Source organism: Malania oleifera, chromosome 4 (assembly GCF_029873635.1).
Source record: "Malania oleifera isolate guangnan ecotype guangnan chromosome 4, ASM2987363v1, whole genome shotgun sequence".
Lineage (NCBI taxonomy): Eukaryota > Viridiplantae > Streptophyta > Magnoliopsida > Santalales > Ximeniaceae > Malania > Malania oleifera.
The window spans coordinates 8789531-8804319 of NC_080420.1; the positions used below are offsets into that span (position 1 = coordinate 8789531).

General features: G+C 36.8%; 1 protein-coding gene across 5 annotated transcripts in view; it reads right to left on the minus strand.

The window, feature by feature from the left end:
• Nucleotides 1-14789, minus strand: part of LOC131154486 (uncharacterized) — a 35715-nt gene that overhangs the window by 14293 nt on the left and 6633 nt on the right. For all 5 annotated transcript variants that reach the window (XR_009136450.1, XM_058107294.1, XM_058107295.1 and 2 more), the window contains exons 8-9: nt 7809-7931; nt 7601-7717 (exon numbers count right to left, since the gene is read on the minus strand). Coding sequence is in view for 4 of the 5 variants with exons in the window: in XM_058107294.1 (XP_057963277.1) it covers nt 7601-7717; nt 7809-7931 (240 nt within the window). In the remaining variant the exon portion in view is untranslated. The remainder of the gene's footprint in view (nt 1-7600; nt 7718-7808; nt 7932-14789) is intronic.

Genomic DNA, 14789 nt, shown 5'->3' on the forward strand with positions numbered 1-14789 from the left:
CCGTATGGAAGCCGAAGGATGTCAAATATATTCCAAACCTGAGAAAGAACTTGATCTTACTTGGACAAGTGGCAGATAAAGGATACACCACAACATTCATTGGCGATGAATGGAAGATTTTAAAGGGTGCACTGTCGATTGCACGAGGTAAGAAAAGTGAAACTCTTTATGTGACTTCTAATGCCTGTATGCTTGTTTCAGTTGCTATAGGAAATGACGATAGCATCATTTGGCATCAACGACTCGGTCACATGAGTGAGAAGGGACTCAAGGTGATGCACTCAAAGGGAAAGTTGAGTGATTTACAGTAAGTAGAGACTGACATGTGCGAGGATTGCATACTCGGGAAACAAAAGAAAGTCAGTTTCTATCACCAATACCCCAAAGAAGGAGAGATTTGAACTAATCCACTCAAATGTATGGGGACCGCAACCGTCTCATCCACAAGTGGAAGGAATTACTTCGTGACATTTATTGACGATCATTCTCAGAAGATATGGGTTTAATTTCTCAAATACAAATCTGATGTCTTTGATGCTTCCAAGATTTGAAAATCAATGGTTGAAAATGAAACTGGCTTAAAAATCAAGAAGCTGAGAACAGATAACTATGGTGAGTATGAAGACACCAAGTTCAAGAAATTCTACTGTGAGCATGGTATCAAGATGGAAAGAACTATACTAGATACGCCTCAGCACAACGGCGTAGCCGAGCGGATGAACCGATCATTGACTGAAAAAGCCAGAAGCATGCGTATGCAGTCAGGCTTACCAAAGCAGTTCTGGGTAGAAGCAGTCAACATGGCAGCATACTTGATTAACAGGAGTCCATCAGTACCATTAGACCACAATCTACCAGAAGAGGTATGGAGCGGAAAAGAGGTGAGACTTTCACATTTGAAAGTTTTTGGTTGTGTTGCATATGTGCATATCAGTGATCATGTCAGAAACAAGATCCAAAGTATCGGAAATGCACCTTCGTCGGTTACGGTGAAGATGAGTATAGGTATCGCATTTGGGATTATGAAAACAAGAAGGTGATCAAAAGCAAAGATGTGATCTTTAATGAAAAGTTGATGTACAAAGACAGACACACAACAGAACTCATAGAACTAGTTCAGAATGAAACAACCTATGTAGACTTGGATGATGTCTTAGAAGGTGTCGGGACACGATAGCTAAACACAGAGAATCCTCAGGCAGAGGAGACACAACTAACAAATCGCCAAGAATCCTCAGGCGAGGGAACCTGTGGAACAGATTGTCACACCACCACCTCATATACCAAATAAAAGGTATATGAATTATTTATTTCTTACAAATGGAGAAGAACCCGAATGCTATGATGAAGCATGTCCGGCAGGAGATTCGAGCAAGTGGGAGCTTGCAATGAAGAACAAGATGAAGTTTCTCAACTCCAACAAAACGTGGGAACTAGATAAGTTGCCCAAAGGTAAGAAGGCTATTCACAACAAGTGGGTGTATAGGATCAAAGAAGAGCATGACAAATCCAAGAGATATAAAGCCCGATTGGTAGTCAAAGGCTTCGAGTAGAATGAAGGAATTGACTACACCGACATCTTTGCACCAGTTGTGAAGTTAACAACCATCATATCGGTCTTGAGCATTGTTGTCTCAGAGGGCCTACATCTTGAGCAGCTGGATGTGAAGACGGCATTTCTTCACAGTGATCTTGATGAGGAGATTTACATGCAACAACCAGAAGGATTCTCGGTAAAAGGTAAAGAGGATCTTGTATGCAGATTAAAGAAAAGCTTGTAAGGTCTCAAACAAGCTCCCAGGAAATGGTACAAAAAATTTGACAACTTTATGCGCAGGAAAGATTTCTAGAACTGCAATGCCGATCACTGTTGCTACTTCAAGAGGTATCAGTCTAGCTATATCATTATATTGCTATATGTCGATGACATGTTAGTTACAGGATCAATTATAGAAGAGATCAGAAAATTGAAGCAGCAAATGTCGGAGGAGTTTGACATAAAGGACTTGGGTTCAACAAAACAGATACTTGGGATGCGGATATCCAAAGATAAGCAATAGGGAACGCTGTTGTTATCTCAGTCAGAGCATATTAGCCGTGTTTTATAGAGATTCAACATGAGCAGCGCCAAAGCAGTAAATACACCACTGGCGGGTCACTTCTGCCTCTTCAAGGATCAGGCTCCTCAGACAGATGAAGAAAAGGACTTCATTGCTAAGGTACCTTATGCCCCAACCATAGGAAGTCTCATGTATGTCATGGTTGTTACCAGACCAAACATTGGTCAAGCAGTGGAAGCTGTCAGTAGGTTCATGTCAAATCCAAGGAAGACTTACTAGGAAGCAGTGAAGTGGATCTTGAGATATCTACGTCGCACTATTGATAAGTGTCTATGTTTCGGCAAAGGAGACTTGAAAATTCAAGGGTATATTGATGCCGATTTTGCTGGTGAAATTGATCACCACAGAAGCACCACCGAACATGTGTTCACTGTTGGCACAACAGCCATTAGTTGGATGTCATAGATTCAGAAAATTGTTGTTCTATCCACTACAAAAGTAAAGTACGTAACAGTGACAAAAGTTAGTAAACAGATGATTTGGCTACAAGGTTTGTTGACAGAGCTCGGAATAAAGCAGAAGAGAAACATTTTGCATAGTGACAGTCAGAGTGCAATACATCTTGTAGAGACCCGAACCCAAAAAATAAGAAAATTAAATAAGAAAAGAAAAAGAGAATTTCAGTAGGCTTCGTCGACGAGGTTCATGTTCTCATCAGCGAAGGCCCTTATGTGGTTCGTCGCCGAAATTCAAAGCATCGTCGACGAAGAGATTTAGAGCGACCGAAAAATATCAGGCTTAGGGTTCATCGACAAAGCCCTTCTTTCGTCGACGAGCGGCCTTCTGTAGTTCGTCGACGAGGCGCCATTTCGTCGACGAATTTGACCGGGTCAAGGGATCTATAAATAGATTTTCAATTGCTTCAATGTTAAGACATCAAAATATCTCTCTCTCTCTCTAAAACCTGAGCCCACACTCTCTCTCTCTTCGATCTTTTGCCGATCGTTGGTCATTTCGACAATCAAAAGTTACCACAAGGATCATGGAGAAAATAGCTACAAATCTAACAGAGTGGATTCTTGATCTCAGGAAAAAGCTAGGGTTCGGTTTTCGAGCGTCTCAGGTCGTTTTTCAGGAAATAGGTAAGGGGATTATATTATGTCAGCTATGTTTATGAATTCTAAAGGAATGAAATGTTAAAACGGTTTTTAGATAAATAGTTACGGCTTTTCTAGGGTTTTCGAGCCTAAGGTTCGGTTAACCGACTTTATTTCAAGACCAACTATTTAAATTTATGTATGATATTTTAAAATTATAGTATTGGATTTTCTGAATGTTTTCACCAGTTGGGAAATTGTTATTTCAAATCATAGACTTGTTTTAAAATCAACCAAAGACGGTAGGGTTGATTATCTCCATTTTTCTCGTATTTAGCTATATATATACACACAACAACAACAACAAAACCAAGCCTTAGTCCCACTAAGTAGGGTCAGCTATATGAATCCTTTTCCGTCAATTTATGCGATCATGGACCATTTCTTTTGATAGATTCAAGGATATTAAATCCTTACTCATATATATATACTAAAACAACAAACTTGAGATATTCATACCCCAGTTTTAGCAGCAATATTTACTTTCTTAAGCAGATGATTTATGTATGAATTACCAGATGAAAATTATGTGGCATGAGTATAGTTTTTAATTGCCATTAAATGAGCAGGTTTTGTATAATACTGAAATGTAACGGCTATATGCCGAGATGTGAGATATGATGGCTATATGTCAAGAGATGAGATATGACGGCTAAATGCCAAGTTTATGAAATGCCGATTTTTACCGAGCTAATTTATGACAGATATGATACGCTGGTTTTTACCAGGACAGTATCGAGCAGATGTTTTCATAGAATTATCTATAGCTTTACGAAATGAATTATGATTATGGTTTTATACAATGTAAATTGCCATATATGATAGTAGAGCCTTGTTATGATGATCTCATGGTAAGAGCATGGTACCATACCTATATGTATGTAGGGGTGCAACCACACATCTCAGATAGAGTGTAGATGGGAAAGGTGATTGGTGGCGTCCCTGCTGCAAAGATTCCAAGGCCCCATCCGAAGGAGTAATTCCGGATGACTCAGCCTTCGTGCAACCTTCAGGTACAGATTGAGTAGGCACCATCGTACTACTTTATATTTGACTTAGCATTAGTCGGCCGGTTATTTGATAGGTCCAGCCTCCAAGCCGCACAACCCGTCATGGGGGAAAGCATGTTGCACATGTATGTGATGGTGTGACAACACTAGTCTTACAAACCAGGTTGTATCTTCTAGGCATATATGGGCGTATTTACTATAGAAAGGGCTATATTGAGCCAACAGTATGTATTTTCAGACTTACAGAGCAATATAGATTTTAAAATGCCAATTAAATGTATTTAAATGTTAGCAATATATGTACACACGAAATCTCATGTTAACCACACACTGACAATAATATAATCCGTCTTACTGAGAGGTGTCTCACTCTAGCATACAAATGTGTTTCAGGTCCTCCGAGGGACCGAGCCTAGCGTCCTACCGGGCTGAATTTGGATAGTAGACAGTCCTTGTCAGAGCTGGTGAGATTAGACAGTGTCTGTCTCTTTTGGGAATTGTAATAGCAGATTATGTTTTTAGTTATGTATGGTTGTATGATGGGAAACAGTTAGAAACTCTGGCAAGTATTAGATGGTGTATGTATTTCCGCCGTGTATGTTTATACAGATATGTATGGAACACCCGTGTTTCCCTTGTTTGGGCGGGTTGTATATGTATGGTATCAAAGAGATGTATGTTATGTATGTTTAGTGGCACTCCGGTCCCACCTAGAGGGTCGGGACGCTACACATCTGGCAAAAAAATCGGCATTTCATTCCAAAACCAAACACATTGGATTACGTTATCACTTCGTCAGATCTCTGTTAGAGGATGGAGTGTCAGAGAAGTTGAAGTTGTGTTCAACTTTAATTGGTCTTCATGCTTAACGACAAATTTGAGCACATCATTATCTATATGCTGGTTGAGATGATATCGCTCTCCAAGTGGGAGATTGTTAAGCAAATATGGAAACAGAGAATTAAATGATGAGAATTAAAATGAGTCTTGATGAGGATGAGCTGCAGATGAGAATGAACCGCAGAGGAGCCAACTTTCTTGCGCTAGAATGATAATACCGCATGCTAATTCATCCCATTAAGTCACAATAACTCCCTTCCTTTACTATTTATTCTATGTAACTATATAATGAGAGCATTTGTGCGTGAATGTGTAAGTGAGCGTGAGCAAGGAGTGTGAGAGTATTGTGGTGAAGGTGAGAGAGAGAAAAGTGTGAAAAGAGTGTGAGTTGAGTGGTCTCTCCTCCTCTTGTTTTCTCCCAGGTTATAGTAAATTTGATGTGCTCCGTGGACGTAGGTTAGATTAGACCGAACCACGTAAATCTGGTGTTCTTATTTTGCGCATTTATTTTGCTTGTGTGTGATTATTGTTCCTAGATCCCTAACAACAACTATCTTGTTAGTCCAATCCATTAAACTATTGAAATGGTTATAGAATTGTGACATGCAAGCTTTATCTCGCTCATGTTTGTGAAGCCAAGCATCACAAGTCCAAAGCAACATTGAATTTACAAAGAAATCGTAACCAACATTTAAGTAGTACCATGACGTGTATCAGTTTTGAGGTTTGATGCCTTAAACTTACTGTAGACTTTCATTACACGTCTGGCACTGGCAGATTATTATGAATAATTATACATTTGGATTTGGCAGCATGGGCAGATGTACATATACACTAGTGTAAGCAATTGCTCCATTGGGTGGGAATTGGGAAAATTTTTCCCACTATCAAATTGATACTATGAGATAAATTCAAATACTTGAAAGTTTCAAATTTATTTTAAGTATTTAAAAAATTCAAATATAAATATTTTTAGGAAAAAAAAAAGTAAATGAATGTTTACTTGATTAAATATATAAAAAATACCTATTCAATAATTTAAGAAATAATTTCTTATGGAAAAACTATGAAAACTTGTCAAAGACAATTGAGAGATATATCGAGTTGTTTTGGAATCCATAAAACTAATACTATATATATATAGGATTCACCTTTTGTGCTTTTTTTTTAAAAAAAATCGAAGGAAAACTAAATGTCACATGTTACTATTTAAATTAAAATAATTAAAAACATAAAGTGATAGCTAAACTTTCTTAAACTACGCTTCCTTAATAAACTAGCATTTTCTTAAATATTAATTTCCAATAATCATCTTTTTAAACCTTTTTGTAAATGTAATTACTACTCCATAGTAAATAATCAGGGAGCTGCCAAAAAAAAAAACCTTAAAATGTATACCTGCGGCTAGTTTTATGGTGAAAATGTTTAGGATATATATATATATATTTCGGTTTAAGTGATGAAAATATTTTAAATATTTTAAAAGTTATTTTTTGTTACTGAAGTACTATGGCTTAATTAATACTAAGACAATGTGAATTCTCTCCAAAATTAGAATTAAAAAGAAAATAAATCAGGATACAAGTGATTGCTCCCACTGGTGAAGGGTTTTGGCTCCAGCACTCATTAAAATATTTATAATAATGCATGCATGCAGGAAAGTACATAACCCATACCACCCTCAGCCCCACCTCCACGCCCTCCAACATTTTGAACTAATTTTTCTCTGAATCATCCAATAAAGTATGAATTAGTAAGAGAGTTCTTGGCAAATCAATGAATGTAATATTGAGGATGCATGCATATTATATGAAAATTGCACTGGTAGTTGACCTATGACAGTCATACTTTTGGTTTAGATGTAAGAAAGAGAGTTTTAATCAAGTGAGAGAAGATGAAAACAAGAGAAAAGAAGAAAATATAGGAAGGGTAGTATGTTTAGTGATTACACTTTTGTGGGTTGAGTGATTTTCCTTCTACCCATACCTTATTTATATTAGATGTGTTTACTCCCAATTCACTCAGTTACAGCTGTTATTAAAATATAATTATCAAGATTACAGCAATCAACTGAAGGGAAATAAGAGAGTGGACTGGACAAGAAGGAGAACATGCTTCAGAGCTCAGACATAAGGACTTCACTAACCCCATACATGCTGAGTCATTTTTTTCATTTAAAAATAGAAACTAGGTTTGACAAAATTTTACTTGTAACATAGGTTGCGTGAATTGGGAGTAAATGCTTAAAACTTGAATATTTTTTTTTCTTAGGTTGCTCAAAGTACTTATATAAAGTCATTTCTTGATTAAGTTATTAAATGCTTCAATAACTGCTGCCAAATGCAACATTTTTCACATACCTTCTCCAAAAAAATGTTTTATTCCAGATAGCCACAGATTTTGACACATTTCAGACTTTTTAAAACTTGTTACAAACTTAATTCCAAGGAAATTAAGCAATTCATGTCATGATCAATACATGACACTCAGTAGAAAACAACTCATTTTAATTAGTCATGCACTGCATGCTTACCTCAGGAAAATTTCCCAATATTGTTGTCAGTTTCTGTGACAATATAAAGTTATGAACTGCATCTGTATAATCAGCAACTGAGACAATTGACTCTTCACCATTTACTTCATTTGCATCCTGTGAACATATAATAAAATTAAAACTATCCAATCAAGGGAAAATCAGTACAAGTTGAAGATCTGGAGCATGGAGGACGATATAAGAACACCTTATATGAAGAAGAGCAGTGAAGCTCCTTGCGAAAGTAGTAATCAAGCAAGCACCACATGGCTTTTCCATCAACTAATGAAGCAAAATTGTCAACCTGAATATCATAATTTTCACAAATTGCCTACAAACGCAGTGAAAAATATTGTCAAGTGCAGAGCTAATATATATATATATATATATTCAAGTTTAAGAGTATATAATTGCACTGAGATGAACAAACATTTACAATCTTGAATTTGACAATTATGAGACAGAAAGAAATAAATAAAATAATCCAAAAAAAAAACAAACAGAGAGACAGGACATAACACCAATAGTTTAAAAGAAAAAAGTACCACCATCAAGCCTAAGTCCCTCCATGTGGAGTCGGCTACTTGAACTCTATACCACTCATTCCCCACAATATATAGCAATATTTATTAGTTGAACCCTAAGTCTCTAACAACTTGAGGGTTGTCAAATCCTTACCATCTCAATTCAAGTTATTCTAGGTTTACCCCTCTTCACCTACTAATACTAACATTAACTAGTTCACTCCTTTTTGGCAATGCATTATTCATACATGGCTACTGTCCAAACCTTCTTAACCATCCTTCTAATCTTATCTTCTTCTAGCACTATCTCTAACTTACCACAAATGTGTTCAGTCCTTAATTCATCTTCTAGAGTTATAACATTGATCCAATTTATCATTCTTATTTTCAACAACATTTACTTTCTTAGTTACCCAACATTATGATTCATATAGCATAGTTGGTCTAATACCCTTCCTATAGAACTTTCCTTCATTCCACAATCACAAAACACACCTGAAACACTTCTTCGTTTTAGCCAACCTGCTTTAACTATATGTATTACATCTTCAGTTTTTCCTTCAAGTAGAATAAATCAAAGGTGTCAAAATCCACTAGAGATAATCATTTCTTGACCATCAAGTTAAGGAGAAGTGATACCAGAACTAAATAATCCAGTGGTTCAAATGCACAGTAGCTTATAGAGGAGATAAAAAAGTGAATAATGACACAAAGCACAATATGTCTAACATTTTGAAATACCAAAACAACAATGACATGTCTAACATTTTGAAATAATCAACAAATAAAACTTTCCACATTCAATGTCCTCCTTCCTACTCCCTCTTGCTCTCTTTCTCTGCACACGACCCCCCACTCTCAAGGAAAAATGTCAGCCATTATCTAAAATATTTTTGCAAGAACTCTGTTGATGGCCATTTTGTCCAAATGGCCAAAATACCCATTCCTTACCCCTAAAATCTAACATCTAAACTTATCTCACATCCCTATGTCATCTCTCTACCCAATTTTACATCTCTTTTCCACAAATTAATCAAAATTGGAGCAAAACCCCAAGTTAAATTCAAAAACAATTTGGAAATGTTTTAAGAATCTCTTTGAGCTCCATTAGTCAAAATTGGTCAAGGTCACATTTCCTTGGCTAGCCACACCCCTTCCTATTCACTTGCATATACCCTAGCAAAACCCTAGGCCCTCCCATAATTAAGCCTTGGGTGTGCTTACACACACCCTATGTGTTGGGAATAAAGAACAAATTCCCAAAACCTGTGAGAAACAAAATAGAGAAAAAATAACGCCAAAGAAAAATCAATCACACGCACAAGACAATATTTACGTGGTTCGGCAATTTTGCCTACGTCCACGGAGTTGCGGGGATTTCAATATTATCAGGAATAAAACACAGAGAGTGCGGCGATACAATGCTCTCCCTCTCGCTCTCTCGCAGGTACAACCACACAAACCCTAATCACCCGAAAGCAATCCTTTTTATATGTTGCGCCTAGGGTTCCGTTCCGAATGGGCTCCAAAATTTTCCCAGGGGCAACCCCCCACGAGTACGGCTTGTGCCGCTTTGTCCATGAGTGCTGCGGCTTGGGCCTTACGGCCCAAGCCTTCGCTCCATGGACTAAGCCTTAGGATAGAAATCTCTAATTAAATAGAGATCGGGTCATCATCCAAATTAAAACACAACTAGGCTCCACAAAAGCCCAACACTATGAAACCCAAAACATCTACAACTACCTTCCATTTTAATTGAAAATTTTTTATTTTTGGCAATCCTATAAGGCCACTTTGGCCCAATCATATTCCTCCTTACCCTTTTGTGTTGGCACAACCACACAAGGCCAAAATTGCATTTCTTTTTCTTTTATTCTATAGGGGTGCTTGTCATCCCCCCTGTGAAAACCCCAAGTCCTTCCAATGAGGGTTCTCCAACACAAAATCTCTTTTCTTTCTTTGCCCAAACTATATAATCACCTTCCGGACATTGGGAAATAGGCCATATTCTCCATACAACCATTACATCCCCCTCATCTCCCCTTGCTTCTTCCTTATTCTTGCTCTTGCTTGTGCCTCCATCACTAAGCTTGGAAGTTCATTTGGTTCGTATCTTAAAGTTTTTTTTCCTACTTCTTAAGGGATTTAAGTGAGGTAAATGCATCATCCTTCCTCATTCCTAGTCTTGAATCCTTGCATATTTGAATGTTAATGTGTTATCGCTTCATATTCAAGCATATAAGTGGCTAACATTCTATCCCCTCCCCTTTTTTTTTGTAGTTGATTTTTTGAATAGGTGAGCCATGGTGTGTATTTTAAATCTTTTCATGAAATTAAAGAGTAAATAGTGCCATATTTTAAATAATTCCTAAAAATGAAAGTGCATGCATTGCTCTATTTTAGGTGTTTTCATGAAATTAGAGGGTTTATAGTGATGCATTTTGAGTAATTTCATAAATCTAAGGTATATTAATGTAATATTTAAAGTGTTTTATTGTAATTTTAGTGTGCATAGAAATAGGGATGTGTTCTGAATATCTTTGGATGAAAGGTAGTCTGTGTATATATTGAGTGTACAACAACAAGCCAAGCCTTAAGTCCCACTAGATGGGGTCAGTTACATGAATCCTTTTTTGCCAATCCACAGAATTGTAGGCAATTTTCTCCAAAAATTTAAGGGCTATTAAATCATTTCTCAAAACATCATTCCAAGTTATTTTTTGTCTACCTATATCCTTTTAATGCCACTAAACTAGATCTCCTTATTAGTAGCTCGTGAGCCAACTCGATATTACGCTTGTGAAAAAAAAATTGAAAAACTTGATATTAATCTCATTAAATATTAGATTTTAAATTTTATACTTAAAAATATATTTTTCTCTTATCATCTTTATTAATCATCAATTAATTAAATTAGTTTATTGGCTTGATTTGCTTATAAGTTTGAAACGAGCTTCAATTAAGCTCAAGCTCAAACCCGACTCGTTTATATATGTGAAACAAGCTTTAGTCAAGTCGAGTTGAGCCGAGTTTGAGTTATATATATATATATATATATATATATATATATGCTAAATGAGTCAAGCTTGAACAAAAACCTTTAAGCTTGAGTCGAGCGACGAGCCGAGGTCTAACTGGACACAACTTGGCTCAGCTCGACTCATTTGCAGCCACAACTCGGCTCAGCTCGAATCATATAACGCAAACCAAACAAAAATATTGCCATGAGTCAGGCATCCTATTCCTAGGAATGAGATTCCTGCGAATTTCATTCCATGGGAATATTATTTATGCTACAAACCAAAGACCCATAAGGGTATTCTACAATCACACAACATACCCCAAGTATTTCTCCATTTTACCCAACCTTCTTTACGTCTATGCATTACATATTCAATTTCTCATTCAACTTGCATAATAGATCCAAGGCATCAAAATCTACAGTTGCTAATTAATATCTTGACCATCATTTTAATCTTTTAGTCCTCCTACTAAGATTGAAATTGCATTTTCATATATTCTATCATACTTCTACTTGTCCTAAAACCTCTAGATTCAAAAACTTCTCTCTTTAATTCTAACTTATAACCATCTCCACCCTTAGTTTCATCAATCAAGGAAATATCATATACCATAGAGCCTCATTTCATATACTCCTAGTAAGTTCATCAATCACTAAGGGCTCAAAGCAAATCCTTGATGTACACCCATTGTGATTGGAAATTACCTAGACTCTCCACATGTAGCCCTAATGCTATAATATCCTCAATAAAAACCATGTGCAAGTCCCTCTTCATTTTCCTAAACATCTTAATTATTCTTCTTAAAAGACAGCTTTTGAATTCAATCTCCCACGCATAAAACCAAACCGATTTTCTAAGAGGAGAATTCTACATAGAGCAACCTAGTTTGTTGTTTGAGGAGAGTCATTAGCAATTGTATCATCTAAAAAATTCTTATAAGATCAAAAGCAATCTCCTAGAGCATGTTTTAATAGGCTTAGCATAGTTACGCTTGAATTAGCCTTTGATGATTTGCGGTAAATCAATCTATATTCTATTGTACAATAAATACCAATAAGATTTGTTGATTGTGTATGCATATGATATTGTGATTATTGGTAAGTGGCCACGATATTAGGTGTCTAGAGTCTGAAGTGATTCTCCAAACAAAATTTTAGACAATCAGACTAAAGATTTGGGTCCCTTCAAAATAGATTTGGGTTTGTTTAAAATACATTTTGGGTATAATTCATCCATGTCTCGTGTGGAGAACATCTATTCACAGAGGAAGTATGTTCTAGATCTTCTAGATGAGATTAGGCTTTGGGATCCCAGCGCACTAGTACACACCTATAGGACCGAGCAACAAAATATTATCAAATGTGAGAGATTTTTTGGCTGAACCTAGACATGATCGAAGACTTGTAGGGAAGTTAAACTACTCCATGATCACACGATGAGATGTATATTTGCCTAAGTGTTGTCAGGAAGTTCCTAAATTATCCCTAATTAGCCAAGGATGTTGTTGTTCATATCTTACAATACCTCAAAGATGCCCTAGGAAGAGGCTTATTGTATCAGAATCACAACCGCAATCATATTAAAGTTGGGTTAGGTCACTTTGTGTCAGATTTCTAGGGAATAAATTAGGAAATTCTATTTAAGTCGGCTATGACCGACGCCCAAAGAAATCCTACTGGCTCTCCTGGTACTTCCCAAACCATTCCACCCAATCCCACTATTCCTCCTAGGTCTGTATCCGCTGATTGCTATTCCCAAAATTCAACCCTTTATCTCATGGTTACAAAACTCGATGGGCACAACTATCTCGAGTGGGCTTAGTCTGTAAAATTAGCGATCGATGGCAGAGGCAAAATAGGGCATTTGACTGGCGAAATATCAAAACCTACTACTGGTGACCCTGATCTAAAAAAATGGCAATCTGAAAATTCTCTTATTATTGCTTGGCTCATCAATTCCATAGAACCTGCCGTTGGAAAACCTCACCTATTTCTTCCCACTGCTAAAGACGTCTGGGAGGCAATTCGAGATCTTTATTGGAACCTAGAGAATTCTTCTCAAATATTTGAGTTGAAAACTTGACTCTGGAGATCCAAGCAGAATGATCCTGATGTTACTACTTATTACAACGAATTGGTAGCGTTATGGCAGGAACTTGATCAGTGTATTGATGATGTTTGGGAGAATTTGAACGACCACGCTCGCCACAAGAAAAGAGAGGAAAACAACAGGGTTTACATGTTTTTACCTAGCCTTAATCGGAGTTTGGACGAGATCCGAGGCCGCATTCTCGGTAGAAAGCCATTGCCCTCTATTTGGGAAGTTTTTTCTGAAGTTAGACGTGAGGAGTCAAGGAGAAAAATCATGTTGCGCATCAACGACCCTGGTTTTAACCTAGAACTTGAGAGCTCTGCTCTTGGGTCAAGAGGTGCTAATTCTAACAACGACAGGCGTAAGAAACCGTGGTGCAAGCATTGCAAAAAACCATGGCATAGGAAGGAGACATATTGGAAGCTTCATGGTAAACCATCAAATTGGAAGCCAAAATCCAAACGAGCCAATCATGCCTACCAAGCCATTGCTGAAGAGACTCAGGAGCCTTCCACCAACTTGGATGCAGTCCCTTTTACCAAGGAACAATTAAAGCACCTGTACAAATTGTTTCAATCTCCAAAACTGTCCTTAACTCCGTTTTGTTCTTTGGTACAGAAGGGTAACTCTCTTGTTACTACGTTTTTGGGTGTTATTCTTAATTCTATTCATTCTTGAATAATTGATTCTGGCGCAACTGATCATATGACTAGTTGCTCCAAATTGTTCTCATCCTATAGTCCGTGTGCAGGTAATAAAAGGGTCAAAAGTGCAGATGGATCACTCTCGGTAATTGCCAGGATAGGAACTATCAAAATCACTTCGTTGTTAACTCTCCATGATGTGCTCCATGTTCCAAATTTGTCTTGCAATTTGTCATCCATCAATAAAAAAACCTCTGATCATCAATGTCAAGCTAATTTCTACTATTCTTATTGTGAGTTTCAAGAATTGACCACGGGGAGGATGATTAGCAGTGCTAAGGAAAAAAATGGACTCTATTATTTTGATGATGGACCTAACTCGAGTAGACAAAGTCAAAGTACTTGCTTAAATTCTGTTTCTATTTTCAAAGATAATGATATCATGTTATGGCATTGTAGGTGGCCATCCTAGTTTTCAATATTTAAAATACTTGTTTCCCAATTTATTTCGAAATAAAAGTCCATATTCTTTTAAATGCGAAGTTTGTCAGTTTGCTAAACATCATCGTGCATCCTTTTCCACCCAAACCTACAAACCAACTATACCATTTACTATGATTCACAGTGATATTTGGGGCCCATGTAGTACATCTACGTATTTTGGCAAAAAAATGGTTTGTGACCTTTATTGATGATCACACGAGATTAAGTTGGTGATAAAGGAAAAATCTGAAGTGGAAACAATTATCAAAAAAATTTTACACCATGGTGCAAACACAATTTCAAAAAAATATTCAAATATTGCGGAGGGATAATGGTCAAGACTATTTCAAAAACATTTTGGGCCAATTTTTTTCTTGAAAAAAGAATTGTTCATCAAAGTTCTTGTGTCGACACTCCGCAACAA